The sequence below is a fragment of the Panulirus ornatus genome, chromosome 20, assembly GCF_036320965.1.
Source record: "Panulirus ornatus isolate Po-2019 chromosome 20, ASM3632096v1, whole genome shotgun sequence".
NCBI lineage: Eukaryota > Metazoa > Arthropoda > Malacostraca > Decapoda > Palinuridae > Panulirus > Panulirus ornatus.
In genome coordinates, this window is record NC_092243.1 from 47,071,230 (window position 1) to 47,087,594 (window position 16,365).

At 39.5% G+C, this 16,365-nt stretch overlaps 1 protein-coding gene across 2 annotated transcripts in view; it reads right to left on the reverse strand.

Annotated features, from left to right (window-relative positions):
- The window catches only part of LOC139755981 (acyl-coenzyme A thioesterase 1-like), a 101,193-nt gene that overhangs the window by 71,745 nt on the left and 13,083 nt on the right, over window positions 1–16,365 (reverse strand). For both annotated transcript variants that reach the window (XM_071674853.1, XM_071674851.1), the window contains exon 3: window positions 5,503–5,654. In XM_071674853.1, the coding sequence (XP_071530954.1) occupies window positions 5,503–5,654 (152 nt within the window). The remainder of the gene's footprint in view (window positions 1–5,502; window positions 5,655–16,365) is intronic.

The following is a 16,365-nucleotide window of genomic DNA, read 5'->3' on the forward strand; positions in this document are numbered from 1 at the left end:
GTCAATGGATTGAACCAGGGCATGTGAAGCATCTGGGGTAAACCATGGAAAGTTCTGTGGGGCCTGGATGTGGAAAGGGAGCTGTGGTTTCACTGCATTATTACATGACAGCTAGAGACTGAGTGTGAAAGAATGGAGCCTTTGTTGTCTTTTCCTAGTGCTACCTCGCACACATGAGGGGGAGGGGGTTGTTATTCCATGTGTGGCGAGGTGGCGATGGGAATAAATAAAGGCAGACAGTATGAATTATGTACATGTGTATATATGTATATGTCTGTGTGTGTATATATATGGGTACATTGAGATGTATAGGTATGTATATTTGCGTGTGTGGACATGTATGTATATAGATGTGTATGTGGGTGGGTTGGGCCATTTCTTTCATCTGTTTCCTTGCGCTACCTCGCTAATGAAGGAAACAGCGACAAAGGAAATTATTTTTTTTTTAGCTTTTTCTTTCATACTATTCGCCATTTCCTGCCTCAGCGAGGTAGCGTTAAGAACAGAGGACTGGGCCTCTGAGGAAACATCCTCACCCTGCCCTCTTCTCTGTTCCTTCCTTTGGAAAATTAAAAAAAAAATGAGAGGGGAAGATTTCCAGCCCCTCGCTCCCTTCCCTTTTAGTCGCCTTCTACGACACACAGGGAATATGTGGGAAGTACTCTTTCTCCCCTATCCCCAGGGATAATATATATATATATATATATATATATATATATATATATATATATATATATATATATATATATATATATATATATGAATAAAAGCAAAGTTATTAAGTTTAACATGGCAGAGAGACATGTTAGTTGGGGTGTGAGGGTTAGAAAGAAGAAAATTTGGAGGAAGTTAAGTGAAGCAAATACAAAGGAGTGGACAGGGCAGCAGTTGGAACCCTGGAGGCGGATGTCAGTCATGAGGTGAGTGAGGGGGCAAAGGTTCTGGAAGCAATGTTCTATGCGTAGAAAGCGAGGTCATTATCTGGGAGGGTAAAAATGGGTATGCTTGAAGGCATATGGTCCTAACGATGCTGAAAGGTATGGGCTATAAATGAGGATGGCAGAGGAGGATGGATGCACTGGTTATGAAATCTTTGAGGTCAATATGTTGTGTGAAGTGGTGTGATTACATAAGTAATAAAAGGGGTAAGAGAGAGAAGCATCCAAAAAGAAATTAGATAGCAATGGTGACCTTACACATCCAAGCCACAAACCAACCTGGAACCACTTACTCTCCTCTTTTCCTGCTCTTACATATGCCTTACAATCTTGACAGACTTCTCATTGCTTCTACACGCTCTCCTCCCACGTCACATAGTCGTACGACATTCCACAGACATCTCTATCAACACTATCATGTGCTTTTCCCAGATCCTTAAATGCCTCATACAAATCCTATTTCTATTTATTCATCTATCTGTCGATATCTCTGACACATGTTCCCAACTGAAACTCCCTCAAGGAGACAGTTACAGAAATAGAGTTTCCATAACTAGTGAACTCTAGTGCAGCTTCTTAGCCTTTAGTATCTCACTCTTAACAGGCCACTGGCAGAGAGCAACTCCAGTGCAGTGTTTGCAGAGGTTCCTACCTAATGTTCATACTGATTACGTCTACCTAAATCTCCTGCCTAATGATCCTACCTACTTCCACAAAATATTTCTACCTAATGCTCCTGCCTAAATGTTCCTACCTACTACTTCTCTTCATTGCTCCTACCATTTTGCCAAAAGGCAGGGCCAATGAATCTAGAGTTATGAAGGTTATGAAGAATGAGCTGCGTGAGTTAAGTGTTGTCAAGTGTTATGTAAGACAAGGAGAGATTGTATGCTTGTGGACAGAATGCCAGTAGTCCATATGTGGGTGAGACGGAAAAAAAATCAGTTATTTGGGCCAGAGGAGTGCAACCTGACAACCACTGAAGTGCTGCCTCACTAAGCAGATGTCACTAACCCTCCCAGTACCCAGGCAGGTAGTACTGGTCAAATACCTCTAAAGTCATTGGCAACCTATCCACTAATACCTACTATCCTTCTGTTTCTTAAAGTATTTCTCCCAAACATTCTTCAAACATTGGATCCACTTATTCTTTATATCACCTGAATCCACACTGTTCCTCCTCAGTCTGATGCTCTATACATTCCTTCACACTCTCAATCACCACTCTCCCTTACAAATTACCTGGTACACTTAACAAACTTACACCCCTGTAGTTTGGACACTCACCCCTGTCCCATTTGCCTTCATACAGTGCCACTATACATATATTCCATCAATCCTTAAGCACCTCATCATGATCCATAAATTCAGTGAAAATCTTCACCAACCAATCAATAACACAGTCACCCCCTTTCTTATGAAATTCAACTGCAATACTATCTACTCCAGATACCTTGCCATATTTCATCTTATTCCTTCTCTCTTCACTAAACCACATTCTATGGTTCTCTCACTGCAAATATCTCCAAACCAAACCTACTATACCAGCCAACCTATCATCAAACACAGTCAGCAAACCTTCAAATCACTCTCTCGATCTCCTCCTCACCTCAACGTTACATGTTACCACTTGCCCATCAGCCCCTTTCAGTGATGTTCAATTTTGTTTCCTTGTTTTTCTTGCACTATTAAACTCCTTCTAAAGTATCATATTCTCTCCTATTAAACTCCTTCCAAAACATCATATTCTCCAAAAGTTTACTTGTTGTTGCTTCCCCCAACTCTTATTTGCCTTCTTTTTTAACCTATACACCTTCCTCCTGAACTCCTGCTGCTTTCTCCTAAACATCTCCCAATTATGTGCATTCCTTTCCATCTACCTCTCTTTTATCTTTCACTAGCAACTTTACTTCATCATCCCGCCATGTTCTTTACCCATTCTTATCCGCCCACCTCCCTCCTTATGCACACCACATATATCTCTTGCAAATGCAGACCCTGCTTCCCTAAATACTTCCCATTCCTCACACACTCCCTTAGCTTCATTTACCCTCACTTTTTGCCATTCTATACTCAAACTCTCCTCATATCTCTCCAAACAAGTCGCTTTTCCAAGCTCAATTACTTTCACCACTCTCTTCTCACCCATAATGTTTCCTCTTTTCCAAAAACCTCTACAAATCTTCACCCCTATCTCCACAAGGTAATGATCATACTCCCACTAGCAGCCCCGCCTATCAATCAATTATACAATGCAATAAGTTACATACTTGTCTGTCGTTTTCCAGTTTATTGAGTTAGTGCCAGAAAAAGGTTAAATTTGCTCACAAGCATTCTCTAGCTGTCATGCAGAAATGCACCAAAACCACAACTCCATTTTCACAACCAGGCTCCAAAGACCTTTCCATGGTTTCCCCCTACCGCTTCACATCTTGATTTAGTTCACTTACAGAACATCACCTTTTATATAACATGATGTTCTAATTCACTCTATCCCTTCAGCACCTTTCACCCTCCTGCATTCTCAGGCCCAAACTACTCAATCTTTTTCACTCCATATTTCCATCTCATTTGGTTCCCCCCTCTCCTTCTCTCCTCCATTTCCAACACATATATCATCTTTGTTAACCTTTCCTCACTCATTTTCTCCATATGTATATACCATGTACACACCCCTCTTCAGCTCTCTAAACTATGAACTTCTTAATACCAAACCCTTCTTTTACCCTCATATTACTTAATCAATTAACCCTCCACATACCACATAATGTTCTCAAACATTTCAATTTCAACATGTCCACCCCCCTTAACATCTTCATCTATAGCCCATGCCTTGCATCAACAACATCGTTGCAACTACCATACCTTCAAACATACCCAATTTCACCTCCTCAGATAACCTCTCTCTCCACACATTCCTCAACACTCCCAGAAAGGACCTTACCCACACCATGACTTACTTCTGCTTCCATGGTTCTATTCACTTGCTTATCCACTTCCAGGTATCTAAAACACTCCACTTCCTCCAAATTTTTCTATGCAAACTCACACTGCAACTGACCTGTCCTTCTGCACTGCTAACCCTTATAAACTTGCTCTTATTCATATTTACTCTCAACTTCTTCCTTTCATGCACTCTCCCAAACTTAATCACAAACTTGTACAGTTTCAGACTTGAATCTGCCATGAGAACTGTGCCATTAGCTAGTAACAACTGACTCATTTCCCAGGTTTCCTTACCCACCACAAATTGCATTCCTGTACCTCTCTACAAAAAACTGCATTTACCTCCCTCATACCCCATCCACAACCAAATTAAATAGCCATGGTGACATCACACACACCTACTGCAGACCCATCCAACAGCTGACTACCTTGGTTGAACCAGGTGTCATGTCTATCATACCATGTATCAAAGAAAAGAGTGAGCTTTGAATAGCTAGCTGGAGGCAGGTCTAATGACAGCCTAGTCATGGTTCCTGACAGGCTTGGAGTGAATCCTGTTCAGATGACCATTAGCTGTGGATGCCTTTGAGTTGATAAGATAGGGAGAGTGTAGGCTGCAGCCCAGAGACTGAGCAGAGCCTTAACAGACATATTTCCAAAGAAAATGAGTCTTTGAGAAATCACAGGACACACCACAAAGTTGAAATATATGTATATACAATCCTACAAAGGTGAGGGTCATATTGCTTTGGTATGAGAATAAATTGTTGGTATATTAACTACAAAATGAAGGCTCATGAACAACATAAATAAATGACTAAAGTTTCTTCTGCTGAAAAAGTTGTTTCTATGTAAAAGGCCCTAGCCAAACCCTGAGTAGTTATACACTATACTCTAAAAATAGTTCAATGTTAAGGAATCTGAAGATTTGTCACTTTCATGTCTGATACATGTACATATTTCATCATGTAATATTATCTGAATTATCAAAATTTCAAGATTAATACTTTGTCTTACTTCATCTTCCTGTATAATTTTAAAACTTTTAAAATATTGATGATTTTTTGGAACATTAAAAAAGTAAGAGAAGGGGTTTAAACATTTAAATTTCGTGTTATAAAAAACTGAAAAAATCTAAACCTGTTGGGCATCTCATTTGCAGTCCAAAAACAAAAGTAGAAGCACTACTAGCTTACATCTACAAGAACCACACAATGCTAGCAAGCACCTGCCACCTCCCCTATGTCCAAGACAATATAGATCTAGGCATGTCACTACATGATCATGAAGTTCTAGTGACTAAGCATCTGCCAGCCTCACATGATATACGATGGTCAAAAGAGGTGAATCTTCAAACCAATCCTCACACATTAAATCTCACAAACAAACTCAGGATCAAGCATCATAAATACTGGCTGCCTAAAATCAATAATGAAATGGCCCATGTCTAAAAATGCCTCCTCTTTTGCAGGAAAAGAGGCTACTGTCTTTATTTTAAAAGATTTCTGGAAAAAAAAAAATGTGAATTACCTTATAGCTATAATACCTACAAATGAAGTGTGGGTAAAAGCAAATACTAAATTCTAAGCAAGTTTTCTCTTTATTTTGTGAAACTTACCTATAATGGGCATAAGAAAGGAAGTGAACCCCTCGGGTATCTTTCATGGATGCTTGCAGAGTAACATCTTCACTTGGCACAAGGCTACTCACTCTAATGCAAATTGGTTCATCATGAAGACATGATACTGGATCCACTGACAACTCCACACTCTGATGAGATAATATAATAATATAACATGATAAAACAATACCTCCTCAAATAATGGACTTTCTGAGAAACAAATTACTGATTATTGTAATCATTATTTAGAAATTATTCATAAACACACTTAAGATGCACAAAAAACTACCTTGGTACATCAAAAGTGCATAAACAATCTCCTTTCCAGTGTCAGAGGTAAATACAGAATGGAAAACTCTACAAAATATAAATTTCAAATATCAATGAGGAGAGTCTAATACAGCGAACTCCTAAATATCTCCATTTCACATTTAAAGAATTCTACAGTATTCCAATGTCTGAAATCAGACTTCGCTTTTTTTTTCTTTTATACTTAATAACCATTTGCCTCATAAGTGAGATAGTGCTAGGAACACATGAAAAAAAGCCACATTCACTCACATCCATTGTCTACTTGTTATGTGTAATGCAATGAAATCACTGATTCCTACCCATAACCAGGTACCATAAACCTTTCCATGGTTTATCCAGGCTGGTCCACATGCCCTAGTTCAGTTCATTGACAGCACATCGACCCCTGTATAGCATATTCCAATTCACTCTATCTTGTGCACACCTTTGACCCTCCTGCATGTTCAGATGCTGATTAATCAAAATCTTTTCCACTCCATCCTTCCATTTCCAGCCTGGTCTACCCCTTCACCTTGTTCTCTTCACTGCTGCAACATACATCCTCTTTGTTAACCTTACCTCATTCATTCACTCCATATGTCTAAGCCATTTCTGCACACTCTTCAGCTCTCTCAGCCACACTTTTTATTACAACACTTCTCTCTTTCCCTTTTATTACTTACATGATCAAAGCACCTTGCACCACATATTGTCCTCAAACATTTAATATCCAACACATCCAGTTAAAAGTATTGAAGAGTTTTTACCAAGTGTAAAAGACATGAGTGAGCAGATAGTGAGGAGGGCTAATGATTTCAAGTAAGTAGATCCATGGCAAGGACGTGTAATGTCACCATGGGTGTTCATATATGAGGTGAGGGAAGTAAATGCAAGGGTACTGAAAGGAGGAGTAGGTCTGCCATATGACAAAGGTGGGGATGCTTGGGAGGTGAATCAGTTACTCTTAGCTGATGACACAGTTCTGGTGGCAGATTCAAATGAGGAATGCAGAAGTTGGTTTCTGAGTTTGGGAGAGTGTTTTAAAGGAGAAAGATGACAATATGTGTCAATATACCTTAATGAAAGTAATGTCAGCAAGTTTAACTCTATAAAGAGACAGGTTCGCTTGGACATGAATCTGAATGGAAAAAACTTGGAGGAAGTGAAGAGCTTTAGATAATTAGGATTGGGCATGACAGTGAATGGAACCATGGGAGCTTGAGTAAGTCATGTGGTGGGTGAGAGGGTAAAGGTCCAAGCAGCATTGAGGATTATCTGGAAAAAGAGGTAATTATCTGGGGGGGGAAAGATGGGTAGGTTGAAAGAATAGTGATCTTGATTGTGTTTTATAGATGCAATGCATGGACTATAGATGAGAATGATGAATGTGTTGGGAATGGAATGTTTTAGAACAGTGGTTGATGTGAGAAGGGTTGGCAGATAAAGAAATGATACAGTAAGAATGAGGTGTGGTAATTAAACGAGTATAGATTTTTAAATCATTTCTTAATTACTAAATTTTTATTGATTAATGTATTAACATCTGCCCAGTCTGTTAAATCCAAAATCTCTTAATTCGGGGTCCATTAAACTGAGGGTTAACTGTACGTAAAGCTGAGGGAAGGCTGCATGCATTAGAGAGGGTAAACCAAGGTCCTATTGGTGTTGGTGGGGAAGGCTGACTGCAGATGAGAGAACATCATGGTCAAGGAGTACTTGAACTGGAACCAGAAAGCAGGTTGCGAACAGAGGGTCGCATTAGATTATCTCAATCTGCATCAGATTTTGCATCAAAAGATGTGAATGCTCCTGCAGAAGGCATAATCCATCAAGAAAACCCAAGTGCACTTTTATTGAGTCCTACAGAAGGCCAACTGAGGTCTGGAATATCTCCACGTGTGGTTGTCCCCATAGATAAAAGTAGAGGGAGATCAAATGAATCTATGAGAATGGGTGGAAAACCAAACAAGTATAGTCCATCTCTTCATGACCATATCATCAAGTCAACCACAACTGTCTCAGATAAAAGTTCCAAGAGAAAATACCCTGTTGAAAGTATATCAACATCATTCGGCAAGACACACATCTCAAAACCTAAAAAAACACTTGATAACCCACTTCAGAAGAATGAAGGTGCTAGTAATCCATTTAGTGATGATTTTGAGACAGAAGAGGGAGAACAATCCCTTTACAGATGAATATGATAAATCAAAGAACCCATTTGCAAAAGTCTCTCCTTTAATTAAAGGCCCTGGTAAAAACCACTGTGCCAAGGATTATTATGATTCCCAGCTGAATCCTTTTCGTGATAATAGGTTTTGGTGTAGCAGGAAGGTACTGGAATTTACCTTGTGTAGCAATGAAGTGTGCAGGGTTATGACTTCCTATGCATATAATTTTCCATAAAATACAATACCTTCATAAAGTGAGTGGTGAAAAGGAATTATCTATCTATTACTAAAACAAATTACAGTGATTTAAATGTATACTTTTTAAGCTGTATGTGATCCATTTGGATAATGGCGAATGAAAGTGTAGCTGATACATTTAGATACACATGAATGTTTGTGAACAAATATTCAGAGACAAGTGTAATAAATAACTGGAGTGATTGTGTCAAGGTAAGAATTAGATTACTGAACACAGTAGACAAACCTATGTTGGAGTATATATCTTATCTATATTATACTTTGTCGCTGTCTTCCATGTTAGCGAGGTAGCGCAAGGAAACAGATGAAAGAATGGCCCAACCCACCCATATACACACTGATATACATAAACACCCACACACACACATATACATACCTATACCTTTCAACGTATACATACATATAAATACGTATACATATACATATATACACATTACATATTCATACATGATGCCTTCATCCACTCCTGTCGCCACCCCGCCACACATGAAAAGGTATCCCCCCTCCCACTGCATGCACGCGAGGTAGCACCAGGAAAGACAACAAAGGCCACATTCGTTCACACTCAGAGACAGTCTCTAACTGTCATGTGTAATGTACCGAAACCATAGCTTCCTTTCCAATTCAATGCCTCACAAAACTTTCCATGGTTTACCCTAGATGCTTCACATGCCCTAGTTCAATCCACTGACAGCACGTCAACCCCGGTATACCACATCGTTCCAATTCACTCTATTCCTTGCACGCCTTTCACCCTCTTTTATGTTCAGGGCCCGATCGCTCAAAATCTTTTTCACTTCATCCTTCCACCTCCTTACTTGGTCTCCCACTTCTCATTCCCTCCACCTCTGACACTTATGTCCTCTTTGTCAATCTTTCCGCACTCATTCTCTCCATGTGACCAAACCATTTCAATATACATCCCTGCAGATAGGGGAGAAAGAATACTTTCTACACATTCCCCGCATGTCATAGAAGGCGACTAAAGGGGATGGGAGCAGGGGGCTAGAAACCCTTCCCTCCTTGTATTTTGACTTTCCAAAAGGGGAAACAGAAGGAGTTATGTGGAGAGTGTTCATCCTCCTTGAAGGCTCAGACTGGGGTGTCTAAATGTGTGTGGATGTAACCAAAATGAGAAAAAAGGAGAGATAGGCAGTATGTTTGAGGAAAGGAACCTGGATGTTTTGGCTCTGAGTGAAACGAAGCTCAAGGGTAAAGGAGAAGAGTGGTTTGGGAATGTCTTAGGAGTAAAGTCAGAGGTTGGTGAGAGAACAAGAGCAAAGGAAGGAGTAGCACTACTCCTGAAGCAGGAGTTGTGGGAGTATGTGACAGAGTGTAAGAAAGTAAACTCTAGATTGATATGGGTAAAAGTGAAAGTGGATGGAGAGAAATGGGTGATTATTGGTACCTATGCACCTGGTCATGAGAAGAAACATCATGAGAGGCAAGTGTTTTGGGAGTGCTGAGTGAGTGTGTCAGCAGCTTTGATGCACAAGACTGGGTTATAGTGATGGTTGATTAGGATGCAAAGGTGATTAATGTGGCAGTTGAGGGAATAACTGGTGTATATGGGGTGTTCAGTGTTGTAAATGGAAATGATAAAGAGTTTGTAGAGTTGTATGCTGAAAAAGGACCGGTGACTGGGAATACCTGGTTTAAAAAGAGATATACATAAGTATACGTATGTAAGTAGAAGAGATGACCAGAGAGCATTATTAGATTAAGTGTTAATTGATAGGCATGTGAAAAAGAGACTTTTGGATGTTAATGTGCTGAGAGGGGCAACTGGAGGGATGTCTGATCATTATCTTGTGGAGGAGGTGAAGATTTGTAGAGGTTTTCAGAAAAGAGGAGAGAATGTTGGGGTGAAGAGAGTGGTGACAGTAAGTGAGCTTGGAAAGGAGACTTGTGTGAGGAAGTACCAGGAGAGACTGAGTACAGAATGGAAAAAGGTGAGCAAATGAGGTAAGGGGAGTGGGGGAGGAATGGGATGCATTTAGGGAAGCAGTGATGGCTTGTGCACAAGATGCCTGTGGTATGAGAGAGGTAGGAGGTGGGCAGATTAGAAAGGGTAGTGAGTGGTGGGATGAAGAAGTAAGATTGTTTGTGAAAGAGAAGCAAGAGGCATTTGGACGATTTTTGCAGGGAAATAGTGCAAATGACTGGGATATGTATAAAAGAAAGAGGCAGAAGGTCAAGAGAAAGGTGCAAGAGGTGAAAAAGAGGGAAAATGAGAGTTGGGGTGAGAGAGTATCATTAAATTTTAGGGAGAATAAAGGGATGTTTTGGAAGGAGGTGAATAAAGTGCGTAAGAAAAGAGAACAAATGGGAAAATTGGTAAAGGGGGCTAATGGGGAGGTAATAACAAGTAGTAGCGGTGAAGTGAGAAGGAGATGGAGTGAATATTTTGAAGGTTTGTGGAATGTATTTGATGATAGATTGGCAGATACAGGGTGTTTTGGTCGAGGTGATGTGCACAGTGAGAGGGTCAGGGAGAATGGTTTGGTAAACAGAGAAGAGGCAGTAAAAGCTTTGTGGTAGATAAAAGCCAGCAAGGTGGCGGGTTTGGATGGTATTGCAGTGGAATTTATCAAAAAAGGGGGTGACTATTGTTGACTGGTTGGTAAGGATATTCAATGTATGTATGGTTCATGGTGAAGTGCCTGAGGATTGGCGGAATGCATGCATAGTGCCATTGTATAAAGGCAAAAGGGATAAAGGTGAGCATTCAATTTACAGAGGTATAAGTTTGTTGAGTATTCCTGGGAAATTATACGGGAGGGTATTGATAGAGGGTGAAGGCATGAACAGAGCATCAGATTGGGGAAGAGCAGCATGGTTTCAGAAGTGGTAGAGGATGTGTGGATCAGGTATTTGCTTTGAAGAATGTATGTGAGAAATACTTAGAAAAACAAATGGATCTGTATGTAGCATTTATGGATCTGGAGAAGGCATATGATAGAGTTGATAGAGATGCTTCGTGGAAGGTATTAAGAGTATATGGTGTGGGAGGTAAGTTGCTATCAGCAGTGACAAGTTTTTATCAAGGATGTAAGGCATGTGTACGAGTAGTAAGAGGGGAAAATGATTGGTTCTCAGTGAATGTCGGTTTGCGACAGGGATGCATGATGTCTCCATGGTTGTTTAATTTGTTTATGGATGGGGTTGTTAGGGAGGTGAATGCAAGAGTTTTGGAGAGAGGGGCAAGTATGCAGTCTGTTCTGGATGAGAGGGCTTGGGAAGTGAGTCAGTTGTTGTTCGCTGATGATACAGCACTGGTGGGTGATTCAGGTGAGAAACTAAAGCTGGTGACTGAGTTCAGTAAAGTAAGCAAAAGAAGAAAGCTGTGAGTAAATGTGAATAAGAGCAAGGTTATGAGGTTCAGTAGGGTTGAGGGACAAGTCAATTGGGAGGTAAGATTGAATGGAGAAAAACTGGAGGAAGTGAAGTGTCTTAGATATCTGGGGGTGGAGTTAGCCGCGGATGGAACCATGAAGTGGAAGTGAGTCACAGGGTGGGGGAGGGGGGCGAAGGTTCTGGGAGTGTTGAAAAATGTGTGGAAGGGAAGAACATTATCTTGGAGAGCAAAAACGGGTATGTTTGAAGGAATAGTGGTTCCAACAATGTTATATGGTTGTGAGAAGTGGGCTATAGATAGGGTTGTGCAGAGGATGGATGTGTTGGAAATGAGATGTTTGAGGACAATAAGTGGTGTGAGATGGTTTGATCGAGTAAGTAATGAAAGGGTAAGAGAGATGTGTGGTAATAAAAAGAGTGTGGTCGAGAGAGCAGAAGAGGGTGTATTGAATTGGTTTGGTCACATGGAGAGAATCAGTGAGGAAAGATGACAAAGAGGATATATGTGTCACAGATGGAGGGAATGAGAAGTGGGAGACGAAATTGGAGGTGGAAGTAAGAAGTGAATAAGATTTTGGGCAATCTGGGCCTGAACATACAGGAATTTGAAAGGCATGCAAGGAATAGAGTGAATTGGAACGATGTGATATAACGGGGCTGACGTGCTATTACTGGACTGAACCAGGGCATGCGAAGTGTCTGGGGTAAACCATGAAAAGTTTTGTGGGGCCTGGAAGTGGAAAGGGAGCTGTGGTTTTGGTGCATTACACATGACAGCTAGAGACTGAGTGTGAACAAATGTGGCCTTTTTTGTCTTTTCCTAGCACTACCTCACATGCGCGCGTGCGGGGGAGGGGGGGTGCCATTAAATATATGTAGATAGGGGAGAAAGATTACTTACCTTGTCTTCCCTGAGTGTCACAGAAGGTGACTAAAAGGGATGGGTGTGTGTGTGTGTGTGTGTGTGTGTGTGTGTGTAAATCCTCCCCTGCTGTTTTACTTTTCCAAAAGATGGAACAGAGAAGGCCAAGTGAGGAATTTTCTATCTCAGGCTCAGTCATCCATTCTTGAAGCTACCTTGTTGATGTGGGAAACGGCAAATATATATATGAAAAAATTAAAGTAAAAAATGGAATATCAGAAATCCTTAGTTTTCATAAATACTTTCGAGTTTTTTCATCCTTTTTTATTATTCTACTTGTTCATATAAGTCTACATATGTCAAGGTGGTTTTAGAATACTGCTAGCATGTATGGTAAGGATGCAAGTGATTTAATATAACCCATCCTCATGTTGTGTGCTATTATACTACATGCTGGATGTATACAACACTATAATCTTTGTAATATTATGATGATACAATAAAATTATATTTCATGATGGCATTCCCATTTGGTGTAAAGTTAGATGCTTGAGATGGCTGCATGTGGTGCAGCACGTTGGGCAGCAGCGATGTAGGGGGGGAGGAATGGATGGTTGCACCTACTGCAATTGCTGTGCACCTCTTATGGAGAAGTGGCAGCAGGGGCAAAATCATGTTGCAGAGTACTGCTTGTCTACCCTGTACTTCCATGTAGAGCAACCAGAAGCCCAAAAAAATGGACTTGGGCATACAGTCATTGCTATCAGATTCAGGTTCACCAATATTATACTTAGAATTGGATTCACATTGTGCTTTCGCACCGTCATGTTTGTCATCATCTAATGCAATGACCAGATGCTGGTCATATGGAAAAATGAAGCAAGCACTGTAACAGGGTTGAACAAACATAGTGTGTTATTGCATAAAAGCTTAAATATCATGAAATATAACAACACACCTTTTTACGACAAAACCTCACAGCTCTTTGCACTGCTTTTAAAGAGGGATGAGATGTTAACTGTTTGCACAAAAGGGCAATTATTGTGACAGTGGATCACACAGAAATGATGGTTACAGGTCTGAATTGATGAAATAATGTAAAACACACCAATAAATACTTTAAAAAAGTTTTACATGGGAATATTACTGCACAATGGAGGGTAGGATTGTGTGAAAGGGATGAAAATTCATAGAGGGCTAGCACATCACACCTTGTGGTATGGCTCCTGGGCAGTGATTGATGCACTTATAACACACACTATGTAGAGTTGCCATATATCTCAACTGCAATAAGTTATTGAAATTACTTAATTTCAGGTGATTTTTTTTTTGAGTGGTTAGTCACGCCACAATCAAACTGGATGAGGATAGACACTGATGAATCAGTCAGACCATGGTGTGCAAGGGTGCTAAGAAGTTCAGAACCTCAGTAATATATGACCTCATCCTGAGGTATCCTCTATTTTTTCTGAGAGTAGCCATGAGAAAATCACATGGAAACCAAATGGCAGTACTTTTTTCATTATCTTGAGCCTTAAGATTATTTTTTCAGTATAATTTCTCAGAATATCTGCATCTGTCCAATAAAGCAAATCTTACTCTACATTGCAACTGTAAGATTAGCCTTACTGAAGATAACAAGTGGACTAGAGAATAACTAATCCTTTTTTATTTAGTGCATCACCTTCAAAAAGTTTCTTATTTGCCATCTCAAGATATCTATTAGGGGTTGGGCTATTTCTCTGGGTGCAGATGTTGCCTCAGAGGTTTCTTTGACAGCTTTCCACTTCTAAACACTGTTCATGTTTGGTAAATTAATCTCTATTAAATTCACATATTACTTTTTCTTAAAAGATTGTTCTATTTCAAGTAAAATTTTCCTTGATATCCATGTTTTTCCAGAAATAAGCACTAACTTATTCTCACTGAAGGATCTCTTAACATCCACACTTCCATGTGACATAGAAAAAAAGATCTTGACTGGAGTTTCTGTTTCAATGCTAGGACACATTTTCTAATCATTCACTGTTTTCAGCTACATCTAATCTTTCACTGTTTGTAAGCTGAAAATCTTTATTAAGAAATCATCAAAGCATTGGATTCCTGAGTATAACTCATCATTTGGAGAACTTGTATTGTCTGAATCTTCACCATTTTCTTGATTGGTCATCTGAAATGGAAGCGGGTACTATTCTGGCAACTGTTGAATTCGAAATGCCTTCCATTTATCCACTGCATTGTCTTTTCTTGAGGAAAAAGTTTAATGCTTGCACAAACTGTCTAATGACTTCATCTAGCCTATTAACTATCCTAAAAATATGATGGAACACTCCAAGTCCCAGATAACACCATTCTTCAGTAAGAGGTTTTAACAATTCCTGAGATAGCTGATTTAACAGTGAGTTTCCTTTGTGGAATATTTGAACATCCATCTAATAGACTTTGTCAGCTGATAAGAATCTTAAGCATCCTGATAGCTTCACATTCAACCTCTGGAATTTCTAGATATTTGCCAATTCTATTATGGTTTACCATCCCTGGGGATAGGGGAGAAAGAATACCTCCCACATATTCCCTGCGTGTTGTAAAAGGCAAATTAAAGGGGAGGGAGCAGGGGGCTGGAAATCCTCCCCTCCAGTTTTTACTTTTCCAAAAGAAGGAACAAAGAAGGGGGCCAAGTGAGGATTTTCCCTCTAAGGCTCAGTCCTCTGTTCTTAACACTACCTTGCTAATGTGGAAAATGGCGAATATGTATGAAAAAGAATTATGGTTCGTGCAGTACAGCTTTTACCACTTTCTGTTCATACCACCTGACTTAAAGAAATGATGATGCAGTGTATAGAGTAATGAAAAATGTTGAGCTTACAGTACAATATGTAAGTGTGCAGTGTTTCACTGAAGTAGCCTTGTCACTTTGTAAACATTGGCCGGATATATTAAAGGAAATACACCTTTACAACAAGCAACTTGTTCATGATATTGGTTAAACTCACCATCTTTTCATTTTTCCCCTAGTCATTATCAGAAATCAGAAGAGAATGTAGGACACATAATCTACAAAAACAACATAAAGAAGGGCTGGTTTGATACCTTTATAAGTTTTTATAGTCATTTTTTGTAGTCATGAGGGATGCAAAGAATGATGGGAGTTGCATCAACTTACAGAAGGCCTTAGAGAAGTCTCAAAGTATGTCTGACACATGGTTGATGAAATTAAGCCTGAATAAATGTACATAAATGAGAATGGGACACAGTGGTAAAATACCTTGTTACGGTAAAATCTAGCAGGAAACAAGCTACAGGACTCTTTGTGAGAGGGACTTGGGGGTAAACACTGTACATAACCTATCACCAAAAATAAATCTCTGAAGAATTATACAGGGGACAAACTGTTTGTTGGCAATATCAAAACTTTTAAATATATGAATAAAGAGATTTTCAGCAAGCTACTCACTACAAAAGAGCCAAATTTTAAAATGCTCCTCTTCTTTGGTCACCACATCTAAAGAAGCACAAAGGGTTAATACAGATGGGTCCAAAGGATGGCAACAAAGATGGCACCCAAAATAAGAAAGCTGAGTCACAGAGAGGGGTTAGCTGTAAATTTGCCCAAATTGGAAGAGTAGGGGGAAATTTGGTCAAAATCTTTAAGTTTCTATGCCCATTTAAGAATGTTAACAATGAATATTCTTAATGAGATGCAAAACCATCATGGATGAATAGAAGAATAGATGGACTAATTCACCAAAAATAAGAAAACATAAAAGAAATTCAAATCAAAGGGAACTGATGAAAATCACCAGGAATTAATCAAAATCCAAAGAAAGTGTAAGGTCATAAGACAGAGTGAACACAATGAAGAAAAAAGAATATCCTTCAAAGTTAAGAATAATCCTAAGGAATTCTTCAAACATAAAACAA